At 40.8% G+C, this 26,599-nt stretch overlaps 1 protein-coding gene and 1 pseudogene across 1 annotated transcript; one reads left to right on the top strand and one right to left on the bottom strand.

Moving 5' to 3' along the window:
- Window positions 1-9,071: 9,071 nt before the first annotated feature.
- LOC137231161 (MAU2 chromatid cohesion factor homolog pseudogene) lies at window positions 9,072-10,097 on the top strand (annotated as a pseudogene).
- Window positions 10,098-13,362: 3,265 nt separating this feature from the next.
- On the bottom strand, window positions 13,363-20,979 carry LOC137231160 (tripartite motif-containing protein 43-like). The gene is given in 7 exon segments (XM_067751692.1): window positions 13,363-13,862; window positions 14,988-15,085; window positions 15,613-15,635; window positions 16,355-16,585; window positions 17,858-17,953; window positions 18,835-19,249; window positions 20,845-20,979. Coding segments are annotated over 6 exon segments (1,359 nt in total). The 5' UTR covers window positions 19,246-19,249; window positions 20,845-20,979.
- Window positions 20,980-26,599: the final 5,620 nt, after the last annotated feature.

Here is a 26,599-nt window from a genome sequence, read left to right as displayed (position 1 = left end):
CAGGTAGAGGAGTCTGCACATTTTTTTACCTCCTAGAATTTCTCCTATCAGGAACTCCCAAATTCCCACCTGAACCGGGGGCTGCTGAGCTTTTCCTCCCTGGATTGCTTTCCCCCAGGTGAACCATGTCAGCACCATGACAAGGCCCAACAACTATAAATATCAACCAGCCTTCCATGTCTCTATGAAGTTAAATGTTTGCCAAAGTTTGAGGATAAGAATATTTATTAGCAGTTTGCTAGCCGTAGTTAGACATTTTAAATATTTTACATGTGGTAGGTGGACCTCAATTTGTACTCTTGCTCTGACCTCATAAATATTTTTATTTTTAAAAAAATATTTTGTATTTTAAAAAATCTTGGTAAAGTATGACAGTCAGAGGAACCAGCTGGGGGCGCCCTGTACAAGTCGTCAAGTGAAGCTTTCCTTTGACACCCACCTCGTCCCATTCTAGTGCCTGCTCCCCGTCCAGCTTCTTTGAAAATTGCTTTTGTCTTCTGTAACTACTGATGAAATAAAATTTATATTTTAAGGCAGGACAAGAGAAATTAAACATAAATTTCCCTTTCAGTGTCTGTTTAGGCCTCCTCTCTCCACAATGTGCGGTGTGCATCTGCATTACACATTAACCAGAGCTTCTGATGCTTCTTACTCACCTCTTCATAATTTTAAGTGTGATCATTTAAGATTAGAGTGTAGTGAATTCATAATTTTCAGGAAGTGAAGATCTAAAATTTTGCATATGGTGGTAATAGGATGTGTTCCTAGTACATCTGAACTTATCACTTGATGTGGTTCAGTGCAGGCCACCCCAAAATGTGCCACTTTGACATATTGGTTATACTTAAGAGACAACCAAGAAGGACACTCTGAACCTTCATTGTCCCCCTGAAAGCAGGAAATAAATCTCCCATACAAAAGGTATCCTCCTGTTAACAGAATGTAAAAAGATATTCTAATCACCAAAGATAGGAAACAGAAAGCTAAGAAGGCTGCATAAACAAACTGTTATTTTACTAATTTAATACCCTAAGACAAAACTTCTTTGTTTTGTCAGTTTTTCACAAATGTATTGTTTCTTTGTCTAAAAGGTATAAAAGCTGCCTACTTGGGTCACTTCTCTGAGTCTCATTTTTCTATGAGCTCCCATACATATGAATTAAATTTGTTTTTCTCCAGTTGATCTGCCATATGTCCATTTAATTATTACAGCAGCCAAAGAACCTAGAAGAGAAGAAAGAAAAATTTTTCCTCCCCACACACCCATTAACAAGATACGTGATGAATTAACTATGACTTGAGTCTGCTATGCTATGAAGTAATTCCCGGGGCACATAAAGCCTGATCATCACTGAGGTAGAGCAAAGGGAAGAAAAAAACAAATGGTAAGTGCTGATGCCTGATCATTCAAATCTTCCACCTTGAGGTGAGTAGGGGATGTGTGAAGAATTTTAAACCACTGATTCTCAAACTTGCCAGAGCGTTGGAATCATCTGAGGAGTTCTGGAAAACTGCGATGCCTGTGTCCCATCAGAGAAGTTCTGATGTAATGTTCCGGGGCATAGCCTAAAATTGGGGAGTTTTAGAAACTCCCAGGTGATTCTAACGTGCAGACAAGTTTGAGAACCATTGTCCAGATTTAAACCTAAAATGTTCCTCCGTTTCGATATGTACATTCACCATTCCACAGTTTTTGAAATTAGATTACTCAGAAGTTGATATATTGATAGATAATATGTTATTGATTAAACAGAGTTCCATATATACCTATATATGGCATGGTCTGGCACAATATTTCTTTGATTATACATCTAATTTCACCTGGCACACATATGCATTATTCTTTTTGAGTTGAAAATGTGGCCCCGTCCTGCCCGTGTTGCCAGATTGGCATTGACAGTAGTGTGTCTATTAAAGCTGTCTAACTTTCATGTACTGGGATCCTGACTCATTAAAATCAATAATTTTCATGACTCTCAGAGAGAGGGCTAGGTAGCATTGGTGCTTAAATCTTTGTCCTACCACCTGAGAAGCAGATTTTTCTGTCTGAGAGTAGGATACTGGTCACTGTAAACTTTGCTAAATATCCAATTTAACCTTAATTTTTAAAGTGTACTTATGTTGAAATGTGCTGAATAAGAATGAGAATTCTATCAGAATATAAGGCCACTGCTTCTAGGTTTCATCCCATTCCTGCTATGTCCCCTTACTGAATTAAGTAATTTAGTTGACCTCCTTTGTCTATTGAAGGCCAAGTATGTGCCCAGGATACCATATGTTTCTCTGCATTTCTCTCATCAAATTGGTGGATGCTTAGATGCTTGGATACTACTAGACTGAAAATACTAAGAAGGTAAGGACAGTATTTTTTTAATTACTATATTCCCACTATCTTACACATGCTTAAAACATAGAATACTATAAAGATGTGGTGAATGAATGGATAAATAAATGAAAGAGCAAATATAAACAATATTTTTCTGGCACTAACAAAGTTTTGCAAAATACAGGTAACATAATAGAACTGAAAATAATAAATCATAATGTCAACAAAATGTAAGAAATAAACTGATTTCCAGATTCATAGGCCGAGGAAATTCTATTATTTTGAGATTTGAAATGTCTATACTGTAATTTTATTATATAGGTTGGATTTTGAGATTTCCTCAGGATGGCAAATATTTGTTAGTGGAAGATAAATATTCCTAGTGATGGGAAACAGAAAACAAGACTTAGAATGAGACAGTCAGGATTTATTTGTATTGATTTATTTTTATTTTTAAAATTTTTATAGGAGTATAGTGATTTACAATGTTGTGTTAGTTTCAGGTGTGCAGCAAAGTGAATCAGTTATGCATATACATATATCCACTCTTTTTTAGATTCTTTTCCCATATAGGCCATTACAGAGTATTGAGTAGAGTTCCCCGTGCTGCACAGTAGGCCCTTATTAGTTATCTATGTTATATATAGTAGTGTGTATATGTCAATCCCAATCTCCCAATTTATCCTTCCCACCCACTTACCCCCTGGTAACCATAAGTTTGTTTTCTACATCTGTAACTTTATTTCTGTTTTGTAGATAAGTTCATTTGTTCCCTTATTTTAGATTCCACATATATGCGGTATCACATGATATTTGTCTTTCATGAGACAGGATTTAAATAGGCATATATATAAAATCACTTAGCATTAGGTGATATAAATATCATGCACTGACAAAAACAAAACAGATTTGCATTTGAAAGAGTAACACACATGATTGAGAATTCACATTTCTAGAAATAGAATGATACATATACCCTGTAAGAAAGAAGAAAAAGAAACTGAATAAAGAAGGAAACAAAGAAAAGAAAGAAACCAAGAAAGAAAAACAAAGAAAATACCTTGGTGTATGGTCATGGGATAAATGATGACTGAAATGTGAAAAAATTGCATAAACTGTAATGTGCTAAATTCCATGAAACTGGGAGTTCACTTCTTTCAGATACTCAGGGCAAGGGAAAATCTCTCAAATGAGTTAGGGGGCAGGCTGATTTGTTCTAACAAAGACTGTGACTCAGAGGCTGTTTTTCTTTTTTCTTTCTTTTTTTTAGCGGGGGCTGCCCTGAGTGGCATGCGGGATCTTAGTACCCTGACCAAGGATGGAACACTGAAGTGGAAGAGGACCGCCAGGGAAGTCCCCAGAGGCTGTTTTTCTTTCACGTGTCCGTTCATATATAACAGGTAATCAAGAGGAAGATTGATATCTTCAATAACTGGCTTTTTTCTAAGTGCACAAAAAAGAGCTTATTGATGCCATCTCTTAGCCATCCTGAGAAAATATCCTGAGCAAGGGGGTCTAAGTGTAAGAAAATAATGTACTGTGTTCCAAAGCAGTTGTGTTTCCACCCTATTGGGTCAAGATTAGGCACATGACACACCAAGCTTCAAAACTTATCTGGAAGTGCTGGATGCACATTAAAAGCTCTTGTTGGTTTGGTTTGGTTTGGTTTAGAAGACAAAAATTCAATGACAGGAACAGCAGAAGAAATATACATGAGGTTATGTTCCATGAAAATAAACTGATCTTCAACAAGAATGATGTCATAGTGTTCTGGGTTAGAACCAGGAATGAGTTCTCCAGAAGAGTAAACTCTGCTTTTCACCATCGTCAAGATGTCGAGTGTTTACCTTTTCAGCATCTGGCTCCTAAGGGTCATGGACAAGGAATATCTACTTATCTTTGAATCTCTGAAATAGAAGACTGAGTCAGAATTGATTCTCCAAATTTGGAAATACTTATCAGAAATGTGCCCTTATTCTGTCCATCTATATTACCTAGCTTTCATAGAACATGTTCTCTCTACTCTTGTCCCCTGTTTCATGTAGCCCTTCATTAACTAACAAATTTCTTTATCAGCTTCTTTTGACAAACTTCATCTCTCCAGGTGATCTCAGATTGTATAATTTTACTTTATTTGCTTTCAACTCATCACTTCGTTCCATTTCCACCTAAAATTCCTGAGTGCTTTCTGTTGACACTCAAATTTCAGTGAGCAACAGTCATTACACCTTGAATTTCATAAGCTTAATTTTGCCCCTTTTCAAAGAAAGTTTTCTAGCTAATATTCTTCTTATTTAGTTTGCATTTAGTTGTACATACTGGCAGAATTAGCTACTATGGGCCTTTGGACTTGTCTTTGATTAGAAGGTGAGGAAAATGTGTACTGGATACATTTTCTTAGTTATAATATCAAGAATTACTTATTCTAAAGCCATTTCTACATCTTTCAGTTTTGATGACCTTTATTAGAATTAATGTCATCTGGGTCATATTTACAATTGAATAATGAAATCAAGGTGAGACCACTGGGAACATTGCCAGTTAAACCCATCATGTGAGTCTTCTCATCCCCAGAAGAGGTTATTTATTTATTTAGCTGGTCACTTTTGTTTTCTTTTTTTGTGTCAGAGATTTTTCAAAACAAGATTCTTCAAAAAAAAAAAATTCTTCAGAGAAGATTATCGATGGAAATAAAAAGACTGATACAGAAAATTCAGCATATGTGTAGTTTAAAAAGGGAGATAAACATGTAAAACAGAGAATGTATAAAGTGAGAAGAGAACATGGCCCACGATAAATTCCTGGGAAAGCTATAATTTTAAAGAAACATTAAGGAAAATGAGAGGAATAATGGCAAAATAAAGGAAATAAATGGTACTTTGAAAGCATAAACTGAGTGCTTACCTTGTGAGCTCGATTTTACCAGCACCATATAGTTGACCTTTATCACTGCAGCTAAAGATACTAAGAATTAGCGGAGATGACTGCCCAGGTTCTCCTCCTGTCGGCTTTCCTTTGATTCCTTGCTAGTGACTAAGGATTCAAGATTATGTTAAATATAGTTCCTGTTATTAGATAATGAAAAATGCAGAAAATATGATTTTCATCCCCAGCTCAACTCCTGATGTGTGATTTTGGTCAAATTTCCTCATATCTCTTTGATATTTTATTATATTTTTTAAACATTTTATCTCTTAATTTTCTATCTTTTTTATAAGATTTAATTTCTGTTCACCTAAAACATTTGTCTTTTAGAGCATGAAAACTTTCAAACTTTGGGGGACTCTGAATTGTACAAGCATGCCACTGTTTTAAAGGGAAGGGCTTAAGTTTATTGTTTTCTTACTAGAGAAAATCGTAAGGAAATACCTTTTCTTTAAAAGATAGGAAGAAAATCTACAAAAAACTGGAAGAAGAGAGACTTGTTGCTATGTGGAAAGGAGATTAGTAGCAATTGTTTCCTTCAATCCCATTTTAGGAAAAGCATCATTCACTCTGTGTTACTTTATCTGCAGCCAGGAGGAATTCTTCCTATGTGAGTTTCTCCCCTCACCGATGGTTCATTTCCAAGATACCTGGGAAACATCCACAATTAACCTGAATTAACATAATCCTTTTAAGTAGAAAAATCACATTTACTGAAAGGAAGCAGGCTGTAAAAATCAAAAAAGGATGATGAAGAAAAATTTGTCTGATTTGTAGAGCCTTGTACTTGGAAGATCAGCACAGTTTCTAGAGAGTTAGAGTCCAGGGAATCTTCTCATATGGAGTGAAGGAACCATTGCCTCAGTAAATGTTCAGACTAATCTGACATCATTTCTCAACAATTCTGTAGTAACATTGTTCTTCATCAACCAGGTAAAAACATACCATAGAGTCTATTATTCCCCTCAACATCCTATCCTTGAGCGCAAATCTGTAATTCTGTATATATCAAAAAATGTGTCTTTTTTTAGGAAATGTGTGGCCGGACTGTATAACTATTTTTTTTTTGTATTTCTCTTCCATATTATTATTTATTTGTTTATATGTTTATATTCTTATAAACAAGTTTTCCACTATCCTCTGTGTTACTGCCTTACATGCTCTAGATTTTAGGCACAACTTTAGGAATCAGTTAGCATATCTATATAAACTACTTTATGGATCTTATTGTCAATGAAAATTCAATTAACAGTCAAGGTAAGGGAAAAAAAGAGCATTTTACTCAAGCCAAACTGAGGAGTATAACCCAGGAGACAGACCCTCAGGGGCTCTGAGATCTATTCCACCTGTTAGAAATGGAAGGAACAGTCACATAACTTTTCAGGACAAAGGGATCATACATCCAAATGACATATTGATATTTTATATAAAGTTCACCAAAGATATACAGTCCAGGTAACTCATACAAAGTTAGCAGCAAGTCGTTATGATCCCTTACAGAGTTGAGAAAGAATGTTCTTCTTCAAGAAGTTACATTGCCAACATTAGAGGAAAGGGAAGAAAAGGATCTTTATGCTCGAGTGGGCACCCCCATGTTTGAGGAGGTCTAGTTAGTGTGGAATGCAGATGCACACTGCACATGAGGGAGGGAGAGAGGAGGCCCAAACAAACACAGGAAGAGAATTTTATGTTTAAATTTTCTTATCATACCTAAAAATACAAATATTATTTCATCATTATCAATGTCTCATCTACTTTTTTCCATCAACTAGTGCAGTGGATTCAAATGGGGGTGATTTTTTCTTTCAGAGGGTTATTGTTGATATGTGGAAAAATTTTTGTTTGTCACAATTGGAAGTTACCATTGATATTTCAAGGGTAGAGACCAAGGATTTTGCTAAACATCCTACAAGGCAGACCTACAAGAAAGAAAAATCCAGTCCCAACTGTCAATTGTTCTGATGTTGAAGAAGCCCTGAACTAGAAAATCTTGATATAGATGAATAGTAAGACTTTTAATTAGCCAGTAACAGGAAAGAACAGGCAGGAATAAATGGAAAGCTAAGAATGAAAATAAAATGTTGTCGGTCTAAGATTTATATGGAATTCCCTGCAATCACTCTAGATGATTAAATTCATATCTACTAGCAAACAGTATTTTGACTTGGAATTTTGTCACTGTGATTTGAGACTTTCTGCCTTTCAATCTGTAAACATATTTTCAATACTGTGAACAGTACATCTGAATACATTCCTTGATTATATTGTTGCTTATTTATTAACACTTGTTTTAGGTACTGAGGAGTAGCCATGAACAAGACAGACATCATGCCTACCCTTATGAAGGCTATAGTCAGGGAGCAAGGAACTGAATAAATGCTACAGGAATTGTAGTTAAAATTCAGGTCAGTGTATGAAAGGGGAAAAAAGGGAGTATATTAAAGGAAGATAAAATGAAGTATACACTTAGGCTAGTGTAAGGGAGTGGCATTTGAAGACAGACTTGAAGGGTAAATAGGGTGGGGTAGGTGGAGATCCTGAGGTGGGAACGAGGTCAGGTACAGGACCTAGAGGAAGACTAGAAGGACCAGAACAGATCACCACATTCCCCTATTCTTCGTCACTATGGATCAGTTTTAGAAGATTCCACACTACAGAACCACACACCATCAGGGAATCTTAGATCTAGGGAAAGGAACAGGATTTTATTGAGCATGGCTAATTTTCAGGTAGTTTGGCATCTTGCAGCAGAATTTGGATGTAGTGATGCTCGCTGCCTGCTGATTCCAATGTACTGCATCTTCCTTCTTTGTCCAGAGTCAGGAAACCTGTATCCAATGGAAAAGACTTTTTGCACTTATAGACTTTAGAAACAAAGACTCTTTCTCAAAATGAAGGCTTTATATAGCCTTGAGCATAATAATGTATCACCCAAATAATTTCAATTAACTTTATCACCCAGCCATTGGATACAAGTTCCATAAAGGCAGGTATGCTGCAGCATTTTCTTCATAGCTTTGTCACTGCTACCTAAGTCTGTACCTGGCACTCAGTAAAGAGAGGGTTTAATCATCATTATGATCGTAATATCCTTTTTTAAAAGATATTTAATTTACTTATTTTGTTGTGACAGGTCTTAGTTGTGGCTCGCTGGGTCCTTAGTTGTGGCATGCCCACTCTTATTTGGGGCATGCGTGTGGGACCTAGTTCCCTGACCAGGGATCGAAGCTGGGCCCCCTTCATTGGGAGCATGGAGTCTTAACCACTGTGCCACCAGGGAAGTCCTGATTGTAATATCCTTTTAATCTCTTGGCTGTACCATCCTCCAGCTCTCTAAGTGCTTGCACAGACATCACTCACCCAGCATTCCTCAGCAGCCTCTTCAGTGGAATGGTGTCTGTGAGCCCTGTGCTCCTGACTTTGAGAGTAGACCAAACAGAGCAAGCTCTTGTTGGCTTCACAGAAGATCTTCTTTGTCTCCTTATGGGTCCCACACGTATGTTCCTTAGAGTTCAGGAATTGCCCGAGATTTGCTTTTCTGACAATGGACACCAGATTCTTCAGAAGAAAATTGGTTTTGAGGTTTGTCTGCTCTGATCGTTGTCTGCACACTGGGCAACTGGCAGGGTCTTCAGCTTGCTCCCAGAAAAGACAAAGACAGGACCTACAGAAGCTGTGTCCACAGCCTATGGTGAGTGGGTCTAGAAGGTAATTCAGGCACACGAGGCAGGTGAGCTCTTTCTGGAAGGCTCCTGGGATGTCTGAGTCCATTTTTCTAAGGGAGGGAAATCAGGAGTTTATTCCTCTTCCCCCAAGACAAATGAGGCCCAAGGACCAAGAGGACTTGGTGTCAGCCTGCAACCTCCTGAGTGTGGAGGCCGAGAACACTCCATGTGGTGGGATCTGAGTACACACGGCCACTGGTCCTGCTCAGCAAAGGGATGCTGCAGCTGATGCAGTGTAAGTTGCAGGAAGTCCACCCATTGCTGACTCTCTGTGGACAGATAGTTGAGAACTGGCATGGGAACCCTATCCAGAAGGAGTCTCTGTGTGTCTTCTTCCTGGTGCTCCAGGTTACCCACTACCTGGGTGCTGGTCAGGTAAAGCACGTGAAGCTATGCCCGAAGCGGCTGCCGCAGTGCATCCACACCATCTCCATACTGCACATGAGAAGATAGTGCCCAGCAACCACGCCAACCTCTTCCACTGGCTGCCCAAGGGACACATGTGCTTGCTTGTCTACCTGGTGACTGTGATGCACTCCATGCAAGCCGGCTACTTAGAGAAAGTGCAGAAGTCCACAGACCAGGCCCTCATGTAGCTGGAGAAGCTCCAGGTGCTCTACTGCAGCCCCATCCTGTCCTCCTTCCAAGTAATCCTGCTTGAGCACATCATCACGTGCAGGCTCGTGACAGGACATAAGGCCACTGCATGCAGAGGGTGTCCCAGGTCTGTCAGCTGTGCCAGCAACCCCCCTGGCTCTGCTCCAACCACTCAGCATACACTGCCGGGCTTGTATTGTGTCTGTGTCAACTGCATGGACAATGCTAAAGCCCAGTTCACCACAGCTTTGCGGCTCACCAGTCACCAGGAGCTGTGGGCCTTCATGGTGACCAACCTGGTGAGTGTGTATATAAGGGAAGGACGTAGACACCAAGAGGTACTATTCAGTTTGTCGGAGAGGATCAGTGCAGACCACAGCTTCCCTGTCAGCTCGCACTGCCGGCTAACGGCAGCTTTCCAAGTGCTTAGGCTCTTCGTCTTCCAGGGACGCTATGAGGAGGCCAGTCGCACTTTACATCATGTTTGTTTCTGCGTATTTCTTGAAGCCTTTCTTTGCTTCTAGGGCATTTTGTACATAGAACAGTTGAAATAAGAACCTCAAAACTTACCGTCTGTCCTGATGTTAAGGTGCGTTTAGTGACCACTCTGTTATCTATATGTAAAGTTAAGGATAAGTTCTTAAGTGTACAGTTAAAAATTCAGTACTTGATATTTAATATTCCACTCTAGCTTTATGGAAGCCAACCCGTGTGTACGTGCATGCATGTGTGCGTGCGGGCTTTGACCCTCCCCTTCACTGCAGCATCTTTCCATTACATAAAGCTGTTGTAAATACCTTCCTGTGAGTCCAAATTCAGAGCCTCACAGTTTCTTAATCATAAGAACTTAAGACAGCCAGCAAGGGAGGCCCCAGGGAAACATTACAGCTAGTGTCATACAGCTAAGTGTCTACAAAAACCAGATAAATAAAGGTCCAAACTTTAAGCACAAAGGGGTGTGAGGGGGTAGCAGAAAGATTCCTGTTGGCAGGTAAATTATTGAAAGCTGGTCAGACCCCTCGTGTGCGCCTCCCACTTCGTCCTATCGGCAGTGGGGCCCTCAGGGTCTAAGGTTCTGGGGGCGCAGGTCCAGGGGTGCCAGGTTCCCTCACAGATGCCTAGCTGCCTTACCCTGTTGGGTCCTCACAGTTGCCCGTGGGTGAGGCCAGGGTCCTCCCACTGGGGTAAGCACTCCCAGTTCCAGTTATTGGGAACGCAGGCAGGGAAATCGGAAAGGGCCACTGGGCGCAGTGGGTAAATTTGTTGGTTGCGTTGTCTTTGTTTCCTTAAAGGGTTTTTAATAAGCATGTTTGGCATACTTCTTTTAATGGGTTTGTAATGTCCTATATATATATATATATATATACACACACATATATTGTGTGTGTGTGTGGTACGCGGGCCTCTCACTGTTGTGGCCTCTCCCGTTGCGGAGCACAGGCTCCGGACGCACAGGCTCAGCGGCCATGGCTCACGGGCCCAGCCGCTCCACGGCATGTGGGATCTTCCCGGACCAGGGCACGAACCCGAGTCCCCTGCATCGGCAGGCGGACTCTCAACCACTGCGCCACCAGGGAAGCCCAATGTCTTATCTTTTTAGCAGCCTGTATCTTCAGCTGGTGCTTTTAATCAGGAAAAAATAAATTTTGTAAATGCAAAACATTGTTGAAAAGACATAGCCATAGAACATAGCTTCTCGTTTGTGGATTTCTTTTCCTGTATATTCAAAGTAAAATAACTTTCGGGAACCATCAAAAAATAAAATAGGGGGGCTTCCCTGGTGGCGCAGTGGTTGAGAGTCTGCCTGCCGATGCAGGGGACACGGGTTCGTGCCCCGGTCCGGGAAGATCCCACATGCCGCGGAGCGGCTGGACCCGTGAGCCATGGCCGCTGAGCCTGCACGTGCGGAGCCTGTGCTCCACAACGGGAGAGGCCACAACAGTGAGAGGCCCGCATACAGAAAATAAAATAAAATAAAATAAAATAGGGACCTCCCTGGTGGTCCAGTGGTTAAGAATCCTCCTTCCAACTCAGGGGATGCAAGTTCGATCCTTGGCTGAAATGTTGAACGTATTTGGAAAACCATGTTGCAAATTATACCATTTGCTTCTTTGCTCAACATGAAATTTGTAAAATTAGTGCCAAAGACATGATTCTTTTTATTTCAAATGTCAGATAATACAGGAAGCTCTTGCTACTGGGTTGCAGTAAGGTTTTTTTTTTTTTTAGTACGCGGGCCTCTCACTGTTGTGGACTCTCCCGTTGCGGAGCACAGGCTCCGGATGCGCAGGCTCCGCGGCCATGGCTCACGGGCCCAGCCGCTCCGCGGCATGTGGGATCTTCCCGGACCGGGGCACAAACCCGTATCCCCTGCATCAGCAGGTGGACTCTTAACCACTGCGCCACCAGGGAAGCCCTAGGATGCAGTAAGTTTTATAACGTAAGCTGGATAGTAAATTTAATTAACCAGTATTGAAAAACATCATAATATATTCAGGAAGTAGATTTAGTGGTGGAATTACAATGGTGAATATACAATTCAGTGTGGGACAGCAACATTTACATCAAAAACCAATGCTCTGGGGCTTCCCTGGTGGCGCAGTGGTTGAGAGTCCTCCTGCCGGTGCAGGGAACGCGGGTTCGTGCCCCGGTCTGGGAGGATCCCGCATGCCACGGAGCGGCTGGGCCCGTGAGCCATGGCCGCTGAGCCCGTGCGTCTGGAGCCTGTGCTCCGCAACGGGAGGGGCCACAGCGGTGAGGGGCCCGCGTACCGCAGAAAACAAAAACAGAAACAAAACAAAACAAAAAAAAACCAATGCTCTATTGTATGATGGCAAAATGGGAACAGACAATGTTCCCTGTCCTACCATCTCATCCTTCGTGGCCTAGGTGATGATCCTAAGTTAAATTAAAATAATATAAAACAATAACATAACACCACCATGATTGCAATAAACACAGTCACCCTCACAATTCTAGTATCTACACTAACAGAGCCTCCAACACACAGATGCACTTTTTCAAGATAATTAAAAATCAATTGGGCTCAAGCTCAATGTGTGTAATCTAATCAGTTTTTGACATCCACTTTCAAATCCTGAAAATTTAAACTTTTAGATTCTAGTCCCTAATGTTTATTGCAAAGCTCCTTTCCAATAAGCTAATTGTTTTGTCTATTAATTTATTCAGGCAAAGATTTGTTCAGTGCCCCTCATGAGGCACTTCCTTTCTTTAGGTCTTTTCCCTTATATTATTGTAAAAGTAAGGGACCTGCAAATTCTGGGTTCTCTAAGAAAGGAAGACTTATCCCCGTCTCCAGGGCCAGTGGAGATTTCTCTGTCAAATCGGTTTTCACCCTGAGGGTGAATTGATGTGTAGGACAGAGTAGATCATGAGGAAGGAGGAGAAAGTTGGGGGCTGACGTGGGTCTGGTTGGTGACCAGGTCTGTCCATGCTGTGTAAGCCCTGGGTTCCTGTACTGGTATCAGGAAGTGGGAAGCACACGCCCACACTTTGGTGAGTTGAGCAAGCTCACAACACAGGTGAACAGCCACGTCACATATTCCAGACAAACGTCTATAAGGCAAGGTTTTATTGTCAGGAAGATGGAAGACACCAACAAAAGTTTGCATTTGACACTATCTTTATAACAAATAGCAGTAAAAGGAGGTTCCATTACAGTAGAAAGAGCCTAAAGACAATGAAGTAACCTTGATTTGCTGCAGCTGAGAAGGGTTCCCTCAGAGAAGGAGTCCTGAGCATCCAGTCCGGGTCCTGACTTAGCCCTCCTCACGTGTGGCCAGTGCAAATGAAAGGCCTGACAGGGAAAGTGAACAGGCCATCCTCGTACCTCCAAAGGAGGGAGCGCCTGGCAACGTCCACAAAACCCATACTCCCACTGTCAAAATCAAGGAACACGCCAACCCTGCCCTGAGGTTTCTCTGTGTACAGAGGAGTGTTCGGGATGGTGGTCCAGAGACGGTAATGATGACCCTCCTTCACACACACAAGGAGAAAGTTGTCCCTGTTGGATTCCTTCAGTACGCCGTCATCCTTCCTTGTCCAGGGATCCTTACAGATGCCTACAGCCCAGTCCCAAGAGCTGTCCACATCCACCTGCCAGTACTGTTTGTCAGAGGTGAAGCCCCGGGATCCCCATGCAGCAAAATACTGCGATGTTCTGCCATCCAAAGACACATAGAGGCTGTCACGCTCATACTGCAAACTTCTTGCATCATCAAACAGCCTGATGTGCTGTCTGCTTACTTCATTATGGAATGAAATTGTTACTGTGGAGAGATGAGAGAATACTGCAGTCAAAATCAATGTTAAAAATAAAATTATGTCTATGAGAGAAGAGGGTCCACTTAGGGTCTCACTGGGAGAAAAAAAAAAAACCTTAAGGTTATTAGAAGTGCAGTTCTAACTGGAAACATTGGATTCAAATGTTGCCAGGATATCTGCTGAGGAAACAGATAACTAGTTAGCATGGAAAACACTTTCTAAAAATTCAGAGATTATACAGGATAGGGAGGTCATGGCTACTTCTGGCTGGGTACTTTTCCTGACATCTAAAAGACTGGACACCAGGCACTGATCACCTCCAAGACCATGACAATATAACTCACCTCCACCTCCACTACCACTGCTCAGGTAAAAAAAATACATTGTGGAGTAGAGAACTGGTGATCATTCTAGCATCTCAGTTAAGTTAGCAAATGGACACTGCAGAAACAAAGCCTAAGGATGGCTTCTTAAAAGTGGTTTCCTTGTAGGAATTTCCGCCTTTGATATGTGGTTCCAACGTGAGGCCTAGTCTTCCACTTCCTGCTACGTTACCCTCCAGAGTTAGGTTGATCATGAAGCTCTATGTGGCTCATCAACCACCGATTTGCTTCCTTGTTGTTGTTCACAAATCCTGGTCTCTGCATCTAATTTTTGTAGCTTATATATTTTTTTCTGATTATATCAATGGAAAAAAAACACATCATACATTCAATTGCCAAGAAACTTTCAAGCAAAAATGTTTTTGACCTCTAAGTAACTGCACTTAGACCCTGAAATTGGAATATCCTGGATTAATAACCTGTTTTCTAGAATTCAGTGAACAACTGACACTGTATGTGATGCTATTTCTAGGGCTCAAGGAGCCATTTTTGGATCATGTCCTTTTTTTCATTATAAAAATTATTTATCAGATTTATAAGTAATTTATAAGGCCTGAATCACATCTATCCCTGCACCAGCCTGCATGTATTTTGTAAGGATTTTAATGACCCTGTGACTGCACATGTCTATACATGCCTATTTGCAGGCTGTTCTATACAAGGTGAGAGATGAAGAGGGAAAGATTGTCTGTGGAAACATTATTGAAGGACCTTGCAGGGTGGACACACCGATGGGGTGACACTCACCTCGGAAGCGGTTGAGCCAGTCCATCAGCCCAGTGATGGGTCTTGCACGGAGTTCTGGCAGCAGAGGCTGAGGCATGTGCAGCTGTGCTGACTCGCTCCTGTAAGGAGGAAGATGTGGTTAAACTTTCTGCTGGCCAGGACTTCTTAACCACAGCCTTTAAGAAAAAGTCAGCATCCTTCAGCTCAACTCTCTTATCAAAATCCTTTTCTCCACAATCATGGGATGGGATCATGCCATTCTTAGGAACTTTTTTCTCACTTTGATTCACGACGTGATTTCACCCCCATTTCTCGGAGATACCTGCCTCTCTCATCTAATGCCTGGGAAGTACTAGTCCTTGCACTTCAGTGTGTTTATGATTTTGAAATTTAAATCAGAAAAAAACTGGCCTTTTAGAAACTTCTGCATTGAGCTCTGCAGCACATACCTCTCTAAGCCACAGGAGCAAACTTCTGATGCTAAGTTCTGACTCAAACGGAACAGGAAATCATACTCAGCAAAACAGGCACCACACATGCACACACAAGCAATGTAGTATTATCTAGTAAGTTATGTGTTCCCTTTGTTAAATGCAGCTTGATCTCTTTCACAGTGCCCTGGTCAGCATCACAAGATTAGACTTGCCATTTCACTTTGTCTCCCAATTCCTGTCAAAAATAAAATTAAAAAGTATAAGATTAGACTTTTTCATAAATAGCCAACCAGGATTTGGTTTGGGGAAAACTTCAGAAGAGATCTAATCACCACCACAAGAAAACAGTCTGGAAAATCCGTTTTCCTTTTTCTCCCTAAAGAAAATTCTGGCACGATGTGTTGAAAGAATCTAAATTCTTCATAAATTAACAAACCTGAGGGTGAAAGAGAAAGAGCAAGAGAGAGAGAGTGAGAGAGAGAGAAAGGACAAAGGTAGTGATTGTGCATTGCTGCAACCCTCAGCTCTCTGTAAATTCGTCTTTCCTAGGGCTTGTCCAAAAGGGTAATATGCCCCTCCAAAAAGGCAACTCAAACCTAGGATATCCCAACAGGAGGTGGAAATATATGAGCTTTTGACAAGTTTCTCCCATTGCCCAGCTGGAGATCAAAAAACTGAATGACAATACATAAGTTGCTCCTTTCTGGTTTTGACAGAAGCAAGCTACAAAAGGAGATTTGAGAAGGGAATATTCCTGGGGAGTCTCCATAATAACAATTCTGTAAAGCTTGTTCAATCATGGTTTGGATGAGTTGCATTTCATCTATAATATTTCCAACTAGGAGAGACTCCCACCTTAGGATGCAAGAGATGAATAAATATCCCCCTGGTACCATTTAATGGTCATTGAAGTTGTGAGCTTCAGATAAAATATTTTCAATCCTCAGTTCTTACCTGGAGCAGCTCCACATCTGGTTTATAGGACATTTTCATGAGCTCTTTGTATATTACTTTGAGGTCTGTCTTCTTTCCACTCATTTCCTCTTGTCTTTTTCTGATTTGCTTACAAATCTTTTGGCTTTCTTTTATAATACTCCCTAAGTAGTAATTTTCTTCCTGCTGAAGAAATGGAGTTACCATCTGATAAGTTTTCCTAATCATGTCTCCATATCGATACACGTAGAACTGTTGTGAGATGGATTTCAACCGCATTTAGTTTGCTCTGATTCATGTTCTCTCCCAAGAAGCTACATCCATCCCAAATTCGTATCTTCTAAGAAATCAATGTATTCCTCTTTCCCTCACTTATTTTTCATTGTTTTTAACTACATCAAGAGCCAAAGCCACCCTTTCCTCAAACCACTTTCATCAAATTCATGAGTTCCTGAAACATCTGGAGAAAATCTTTTCATGGATCATTTCTTTCATATGCCTGCTTTCAAAACTGAAAGACCCCATGCAAGCAATTGAAATGTATGGGTGATTCATACATCATATACAATATCCACATCTCAATGTTAATAAGTAAATTCGTTTCTCATCTCAATCCTCCCCAACTCCACAGCCCGAGTTTCTCTCTGAGCAGCCATGTTCCATTTTACTCTCAGGGTTAGTATCCTCAGGAAAGATCTTCCTAAGAATCTCACCTACTGCCCTCAAACAGGTGCCAATGCCCATAGCCCTTTCTTTCTGCCCTCCTTTTTTCTATAAACAGGTTCTGTCCTCCCTCTAAGGCCACAGCCTCCTTCCCATATTGTTTGGAAGGTCATTCATCCTCATTCCATTGCATATTCCCTCTCAGTATTGATGGATTCACTCTCTCACTCTCCATCTCTGTCTTTCTCCTTGTTCCTTTTCTCCCTGAGGTTTTTCTTTCACATGTCACATTTTCTCCTACTTGAACTAATATCACTCTCTAGCTAGTGAGCTGTCGCTTTTCACGATGACAGGCACACCCCTTAAATTCCTGTTCATGTCTCCTTTGTATCACCTGGGCTCATGTACTAATCAGACTGAAGTACTTGTGGTTCCCAATGATATGCCCTTTACTTTCTGGAATGTATGACTTACAGAAATCTGTGCCTGAAATAACCCACGGATTTTTAAACACCCACTTGATCTTCAGACGTGGGATTGATCTTAAACATGAGAAATTTTCCCTGGGATCCCGAATCATGGGCGTGGAATCGTCCACATCACTCCATGTGCCTCCACCTTAGCACTTGTGGCACATTCTTCTAGTGGACTTTTGTTGTGGTTACTGATCCATTAGATTCTAAAAAACCCAAGAGGCGGGTTTTGTGGGTTCAAATGGTACATAGACAATGTTTTTAAATGGTGTTCAACCCATTCTCAGAATTTCATGGCACATGATGATTTCACCTCAAATTATTCAGGGATAACTTTCTAGCATGTCTGCCTCAACTTGTTTCAAAGAGAAATACATTCCCAACTTACCATCCAAGGGTCAGTTCCTCTGCCATTTTTCTTGAAACTTCTTTCAATTTATTGGATCTTTTCCCATAAAGATCTCATTTCATTTGCCAGCTTCTCCTGTAAAATAATTGAATTTTAACACCAGAAAAGCAAATAGATTGAGGTTTCAGACCCCAGACGATGGAGTGTACCCAGGGATGTCAGGTACAGGACCTAGAGGAAGACTGGAAGTACCGGAACAGATCACCACATTCCCCTATTCTTGCTCGCTATGGATCAGTTTTAGAAGATTCCACACTACAGAACCACACACCATCAGGGAATCTTAGATCTAGGGAAAGGAACAGGATTTTCCTGAGTATGGCTAATTTTCAGGTAGTTTGGCATCTTGCAGCAGAATTTGGATGTAGTGATGCTCGCTGCCTGCTGATTCCAATGTACTGCATCTTCCTTCTTTGTCCAGAGTCAGGAAATCTGTATCCAATGGAAAACACTTTTTGCACTTGTAGATTTTAGAGCCAAAGACTCTCTCAAAATGAAGGCTTTATAGAGCCTTGAGCATAATAATGTATCACCCAAAGAATTTCAATTAACTTTATCACCCAGCCATTGGATACAAGTTCTATAAAGGCAGGTTTGCTGCAGCATTTTCTTCATAGCTTTGTCACTGCTACCTAAGTCTGTACCTGGCACTCAGTAAAGAGAGGGTTTAATCATCATTATGATCATAATATCCTTTTTTAAAAAATATTTAATTTACTTATTTCGTTGTGACAGGTCTTAGTTGTGGCTCACTGGCTACTTAGTTCTGTCATGTACACTCTTTGCATGCATGTGGGATCTAGTTCGCTGACCAGGGATTGAACCTGGGTCCCCTTCATTGGGAGCATGGAGTCTTAACTACTGTGCCACCAGGGAAGTCCTGATTGTAATATCCTTTTAATCTCTTGGCTGTACCATCCTCCAGCTCTCTAAGTGCTCACACAGACATCACTCACCCAGCATTCCTCAGCAGCCTCTTCAGTGGAACAGTGCCTGTGAGCCCTGTGCTCCTGACTTTGAGAGCAGACCAAACAGAGCAAGCTCTTGTTGGCTTCACAGAAGATCTTCTTTGTCTCCTTATGGGTCCCACACATATGTTCCTCAGAGTTCAGGAATTGCCCAAGATTTGCTTTTCTGGCAATGGACACCAGATTCTTCAGAAGAAAATTGGTTTTGAGGTTTGTCTGCTCTGATTGTTGTCTGCACACTGGGCAACTGGCAGGGTCTTCAGCTTGCTCCCAGAAAAGACAGAGACAGGACCTACAGAAGCTGTGTCCACAGCCTATGTTGAGTGGGTCTAGAAGGTAATTCAGGCACACGAGACAGGTGAGCTCTTTCTGGAAGGCTTCTGGGATGTCTGAGTCCATTTTTCTGAGGGAAGGAAATCAGGAGTTTATTCCTCTTCCCCAAAGACAAAAAAGGCCCAAGGAATATCAGACACAGATTGTCACTGAATAATACACTGCTTTACGAAGGATTTTTCATTTGACAGAAATGGAAAAGTGAGACACAAAGAGAACTCTCAAGAGCTGCAGAAAATTTTCTCAGCTGCCACCCAACACAACTTCTTGCCCTCTTTCCCTACCTAAAGGAGAACCTCAGGTTTGTTGAGATCTTATTTTCCTCTAGACAACATGAGCCTCAGGAGTTTGACCTAATTTATAGCTCTGTGTGGTGGGTCCTGATTGCCCTAAACAATCAATCGTGATGCTCAATGCCAGTCATTGATTTAGCGCCGCATACTTGACTAAGCTTGTGTTTTTATTATTTCGTATAATTGTCAGGCATTTTTCTTTGCATGTCCTTTTTTATCTCATTCTGAATCTAGATCCACAAACAGTTTTTTTCTTTGCAAAACACTTTCTGAATAACTCAGAGATAATGAAGAGGAACCTAAACATTGTCAGATTGGATCCTATTCTAACCAGAAACAACTTAACATGGATATACTAATCCGTGGAGTTTGCCTTCCTGTCTTATCTGTACCACACTCATCAATCAAACCAAAAATGAAAGAGAATGGTTATATCTTCTCAGTCTTTAAAACTGTTATCAAGGGGCTTCCCTGGTGGCGCAGTGGTTGAGAGTCCGCCTGCCAATGCAGGGGACACGGGTTCGTGCCCTGGTCCGGGAAGATCCCACATGCCGCGGAGCGGCTGGGCCCGTGAGCCATGGCCGCTGAGCCTGCGCGTCCGGAGCCTGTGCTCTGCAACAGGAGAGGCCGCAAAAAAAAAAAAAAAAGACTGTTATCAAGCACCCCTTTCACCTTTTGGTAAGATGCAGTTTGCATGTAATGGTAATAATCAGCGCCAAAAAACAAATCATGCTTTTTAAAACTGATTTTGCTAAATTATTGGGTCCTAGTGTCTGTACTAGTTAAGTACAGAGGTTCCTCAACTTTCTTATATTTCTTTATGTACACAAGTGTCACTTTTCTCTTGCCCAATCATTTCTTAATTTCTTTAAAATTTCAGTCAGAATAACTCACATTTAGGAAGAGACAAAGTTTACTTCACTTTAAAACAATATTTTCTCCCAGATTATTGCATGCATTACCTAGTTCTGTTGTGTAGAATATTATGTCTCCTGTGTATACAGGCACACTCCACTTTTAAAGTAGACTGTAGTAGGTACTGCACCTGAAGTCAAATAGTCCCAAACATTATTTTTAGGCTCTACATCAAACACAAACTGATAAGATATCAGACAACCACTTTCTGAGTCTTTGTAATGCATAGGAATAACTAAGAGATGAACAAAATCAGATAACTAGAACTAATCACCATATTAATTCCAACATGTGTGCCAAGACAAGATGGCAATACAGAAATGCAGTCATTTCACTAAGTTGGCACACAAGATTATTTCAATGAAACAGCCTCAATTTTCTGTTAACATTAGGAAATTGTGTTTTTTTCCCCTCAGGAGAGTCCCATGAACTGCTCTATGGTGAATTGTGTACTCACTGAAAGTGCTGTAGAAACAATCCTCACTGGAGAAGTAATAAGGCAATGTCCGCTCGGGGATCAAGGCTTCCGAGGGTGGTGGTGGTAGCTCTCAGAAGTCTCCAGAGCCAGGTGAGCTCCAAACACTGGCTCTCAGTTCTGGAGAAGAATGAGTTTGGCTCCTTTAGTGTCCTTACATTGAGCTCCGAACCACACCCGCTTTTTCCAAGTGATTGCATTTCACCAGTCTTCTAATAGGGTTAATATGGATGATGAGATTTCCTGAAACCTAGGACAAGACTGCTTTAACACCTTGGATAATCTTCACAAACCCATCTCTGCAAACATCTTCTCACCAAGAACCACTGATTATACCACAAAGCCACCCTCAAATGGGCCTTCATATGTGTTTCTAGATATCATGGATTTTTATTTTTAACTTACCAAAGAAGTTGGAAAGATTATTTCATCACTTAGAGAGTTTAGCAAATGTCTTGGAAAACTTGGAGATCTGATCAAGCTCCCCAGTGTCTCCCAGCAACAACAGGACAGGAGATTCTCTGCCTGGTGCTCCCCAACCCAGCTCAGGGGGACAGTAGAGAAAGGCCCCAGCACAGAGACCCCTTTGGGACAATAGGTTGCTTTGGAACAAAACAGAAACAACAATAACCACAATGGGAAAACTAGGACAAAGAAACATTTTGAAGAAATAACACATACCCTTCGCTTCCTTTCCTGATATATTTCTCACTGAACAATCAACTTGAGAATGCAGAGTTTTTGGAAGGAGTGAGAATCATGACCCTGTCTTGAAGTCTTCCAGGATACATTGTACCATATATATATATGTTTCCAGTGGTTGATGCTCCTAAATGTTTATGAACATGATTTAAAAATGACCTTGAACTGCAAAAGCACAACCTCTCTCTCATGGGGGACCACAATTGTTACAAGCATTCCCAAGGTCATTATTTTTCAATTCTTAACCGATTTCCCTAGCACCCTTCTTTTCTAAGTGAAGTATGGCAATATAGGTTAATTACTACAATAATAATTTGTGTTCCCAATTAGTCATAAAGTGGTTTTGGGAATGCTGACATGAAAGTGATTTTATTTTATTTCTCTGTTTTTCTATATTTTACATATTGCAGCAGTCACTAAAATCAGAGTACCAGATGCAAATGTACAGTTTCCTCTTCAGGAGACACTGACACTCTGGACCTCCTCAGTGGAAGAGTTTAAAGACAGCACTAGCCCAGAGTTCCCTGGAGAGGATGACATTGGGCATGTAAGTGTGTGTTTAATTAGGAGCCTGCCCCTCAAGCAGCAGCTAGGAAGACACATAAGTGTAAGCTCTCTAGTTTAAAATCACGATAAAAGACTTGACTTACGTCTGCAAAACTGCTTCATGGTATCACTTGGATTAGTTTAGTGCCTGATTGAATAATCAGAGGTGTGTGCATGCTCAAACATGCTGCTGCCCTCACTTCCCCCTTTGTAGTCTAGCCCGGCCAAGTTGGCATGTCAAGAAGCCATCATGAGGTTATATGCTGAGAAAGTTATCAAACATAAAAATAAGTCTCCTTTATCTATTTTAAGTTTATTATTCAAGACCACCCACAGAATGAATGCCCTAGATATATTGATACGTTCTGGAACTCAATAAGTTGATCATATTACTACACATTTCTGATTGCAAAGGTAAGAAACTCACATTTTGGCTTCTAAGTTTACTGTCTGTGTGCTTGACTGACATCAGTGAATTTCTATTTTTAATTTTATATCATTCAGTATTGTGAATTGTTTTGCAGTGTTTTTTTGTTGTCATGTGGAATCAGCTCTTTTAGAATATTAATAAAAATCCATTGGTTGAAAACATACAAGAGATCATAGACTAAGTCAGTAATTACCAGCTATTGTCACTGACGTAACAGGTTAATAATATGTAGTATATTTTGTTCAGAAATATCCAGCATTTCAGAAATTTTGATTGATTTCTATTTATTGATTTAGCTATTGAAAATGCAGCATAGGGACTTCCCTGGTGGCGCAGTGGATAAGACTCCAAGGTCCCAATGCAGGGGCCCTGGGTTCGATCCCTGGTCAGGGAACTAGATCCCACATGTATGCTGCAACTAAGAGTTCGCATGCCACAACTAAGGAGCCCGCCTGCCGCAACTAAGACCTGGAGCAACCAAATAAGTAAATAAATATTAAAAAAAAGAAAGATATCTTTAAAAAAACAAAAAAAGAAAAAAGAAAATGCAGCATAATACATTCTTTTGTACATATATCCTTGTTTTTGAGAATTTCTATTGGAAAGAATGTTCAAGATGATGTTGCTGAGTTAAAAGGATATGTGGATATAAGCTTTTTTTTTTTTTTTTTGCGGTACACGGGCCTCTCACTGCTGTGGCCTCTCCTGTTGCAGCGCACAGGCTCCGGACGCGCAGGCTCAGCGGCCATGGCTCATGGGCCCAGCCATTCTGCGGCATATGGGATCCTTCCGGACCAGGGCACGAACCCGTGTCCCCTGCATCGGCAGGCGGACTCTCAATCACTGCACCACCAGGGAAGCCCGAGATAAGCTTTTGATAGTTGCCAGTGGACTCTCCTGAATCAGAGTGGGATGGTCTTGCTATGACTGAATGGATGCGGGACTGTGAACAGGTTTCCTCAGCCTCCCACTGAATGAGAATTGTGGTGGGATGAACACAGCTCAGAGCCAGGGAAAGAACAGGGTTTGCAGGTCTCCAGCCAGCTCCTCAGGACTCTTAGCCAGGGCAGCACCTCCTGTGAGGCATCTGCCTTTTTGAAGCTCTGGGACAAATTTGAGAAGAGTGTCCTTATAAAACAGAGGCTTTGGAGGATGGAGTTATAGTGACCAAGAAGCTCAGCAGGCAGGCCAGGGCCGTCACACCTATCAGGGTGGAGGAGAATGGATTCCTAGGTGACATGGGAAACACTGGCCGTAGGCTTAGAGAAAGGACTGAAGCCCTTGGTGAGGGGAGAGTAGAATTTCAGCCAGATCTTTCTCTCTGTAACCCCTGCTCCTGCACATAAACACTCCCACATAGCAGCTCTATTAGCAGCTCCACTGTTGACTGAAGTCCATGTTGCTTTGCTGTTGCTGCAGAGGTGAGGGGCCAGGAGCAAACAGCTGGGCACCTCAACCTCCTCTCCCTCGGTATGTTGGGGCTTTAGCTCCTGGCTCCAGAAGAACCAAAGCAGAAGAAACTTTTCGCACCTTATTTCATTAGATACAACTTCAAATACAATGTTGAAAAGGAGTGGTGAGAGAAAACACATTTGCTTTTTTCCTGATCTTACCAGAAGTCTTCTGGTTTCTCACAATTAAGTATAATGTTAGCTGTACGTTTTTGTAGATGGTCTTTATCAAGTTGAGGATGTTTCTTTCTATTTCTTGTTTGCAGAGGTTTTTTTTTTTTTTTACCATAAATGAGTACTGAATTTTGTCAAATGCTTTTGTTGCATCTGTTGATACAATCATATCATTTTTTTCTTCATTGTACTATTGACGTGATATGTTACATTAATTGTTGTGAATGTTGAACCAGCTTTGCATATCTGGGATAAAGCCCACTTGGTCATGGTGTAGAATTTCTTTTATACATTGTTGGATTCTATCTTATAATATTTTGCTGAGGAATTTTGTATCTATGCTTGTGAAATTTATTGATATGTTCTTTTCATTTCTTGTGATCTTTTTGTCTGTTTTTGGTCTTTGGGTACTGAATGCTGGCTTCATACAACGAGTTAGGACATATTCCCTCTGCTTCTATCTTCTGGAAGAGGCAGCAGAGAATTGCTTCTTCATTAAAATTTGGTAGATTTCACCAGTGGATCCATCTGAGCCTTGTGATTTCTATTTTGGAAGGTTTCTAAACCTTGACTCAAATTCCTTAATAGATGTAGGACTATTCAAATGGTCTCTTTTTTCTTATTTGGATTTTGATAAATTGGTTCTTTTAAGAAATTAACTTTTTCTCCAGGATACCAAATCTGCATAGAGTTGTTCAAAACATTCCTATTTATCCTTTTAATGTCCATAGTATCTGTCATAATGTCTCCTCTTTCATTTCTGATATTAATAATTTGTGCCTTCACTCTTTTTTCTTAGTTAAGTTGCATAAAGACTTTTTCATTTAATGATTTTTATTTACTGTTAAAAAGCACAGTATATATGGGCTTCCCTGGTGGCGCAGTGGTTGAGAGTCCGCCTGCCGATGCAGGGGACACGGGTTCATGCCCCAGTCTGGAAAGATCCCATGTGCCGCGGAGCGGCTGGACCCATGAGCCATGGCCGCTGAGCCTGCGCGCCCGGAGCCTGTGCTCTGCAACGCAAGAAATCGTATAAAATTTTGTCAACAATATTTTATGAAAAGAATTCCAATTAATATATGCATGCCCCAGAAAGCAAAGCATAATCTACCTCTCTTTTAAGGATAGGAAGTACTTAGTGACTCAATTCCATAAAACAGAGTAATAAAAGAGGGAAAAAATCAACGTTACAGGAAAGAAACCTTCCAAATACGACCTTAACCAAGTAATCATGCTTAACATCAGCAGTCATGTCAGGTGGATACCTCTTAATTCTGATAGGATGTGATGAGAAGAATGTTTTACCTTTGTGTTGCTCCTCTCGAAAACATAACCCCAGTCTAATTATGAGAAAACCCAACAGTGAGCATCATTTTACAAAAGGCCTGGCCAGTATATTTTAAAACTGTGAAGGTCATGAAAATCAAGAAAAGAAACTGTCACAAACCAGAGGAGGAATGAGCACAAAGGATCATCCTTGATGGGATCCTGGAATGGGAAAAGGATGTTAATATGAAAACTGGTGCAATCTAAATAAAGTTTGGAATTAAAAAATCTGGAGATAATAGTAGTCAATGTTGATTTCCTAGTTTTGACAAATGTTGCATAAAATAAAAGATGATAATTTTAGGGGAAAAAGAAACTACGTGAGGGTGTATATGATAAATCTCTGTATCTTTTTTTCAACTTTTTTGCAATTCTAAAAATAATCCAGAGTAAAATTTAAAAGTTTACTAAAAAGATAAACACATGAATAATTGAATCTCCATATGAACTGTTAAATCCACACAGTGTAATATTAAATAGAAGATGAAAAGTATACAATCTTTGCATGTACTGATATGAAAGTACTTCATGACATATTTCTCTAACGAAAAAGGCAAATTCTGGAAGGGTTTATATAACATAATTGAGTATCTGCAAAATATCCACATAAATCAGTGTTTTCCTACCACGAATTTTGTGTGTGTGTTAGGTGGAAGCCTGATTCAGACCTGAGTCTCTGAATCTCCACAGCTGGGTCTGCTTTTCCTCTCAGTTCTGCTCTACGCCCCTGTTTCTCTTTTGCGGTATCTATCGAGGATGTCACTTCAGGAGCAGGCTTTCACGTTGCACTTGCCTGGCATTTTCTCTTTTCTGTTGTGATGGTTTGCGAGTAGATCCTCATGGGATGATACATTCACAGCTAAATCCTCTCAGTGAAGATCTCAGGGATGACTTGTGTCCAGCTTAGTCCCATCAAATTTGAGAATCAATTCTTTCTGCAGAAAAAGACATGTCTAAAATCTCATATGGGATTGTCTTCTGTGTGTAATATTTCGTACTATGTTTCAGTGCCTAAATCGTGACTATGAGTCAGTGCCTATGATATAAGGACAACAATAACTGCCTAGAAATAAAAAGAGTGGGGATCTGTGTTTGTGGAAAGAGCAGA

The sequence above is a fragment of the Pseudorca crassidens genome, chromosome 9 (assembly GCF_039906515.1).
Source record: "Pseudorca crassidens isolate mPseCra1 chromosome 9, mPseCra1.hap1, whole genome shotgun sequence".
In the NCBI taxonomy this organism is placed as follows: Eukaryota; Metazoa; Chordata; class Mammalia; order Artiodactyla; family Delphinidae; genus Pseudorca; species Pseudorca crassidens.
Note: the sequence above shows the minus strand (reverse complement) of the source record. Positions and strands in the feature narration are given on the sequence as shown.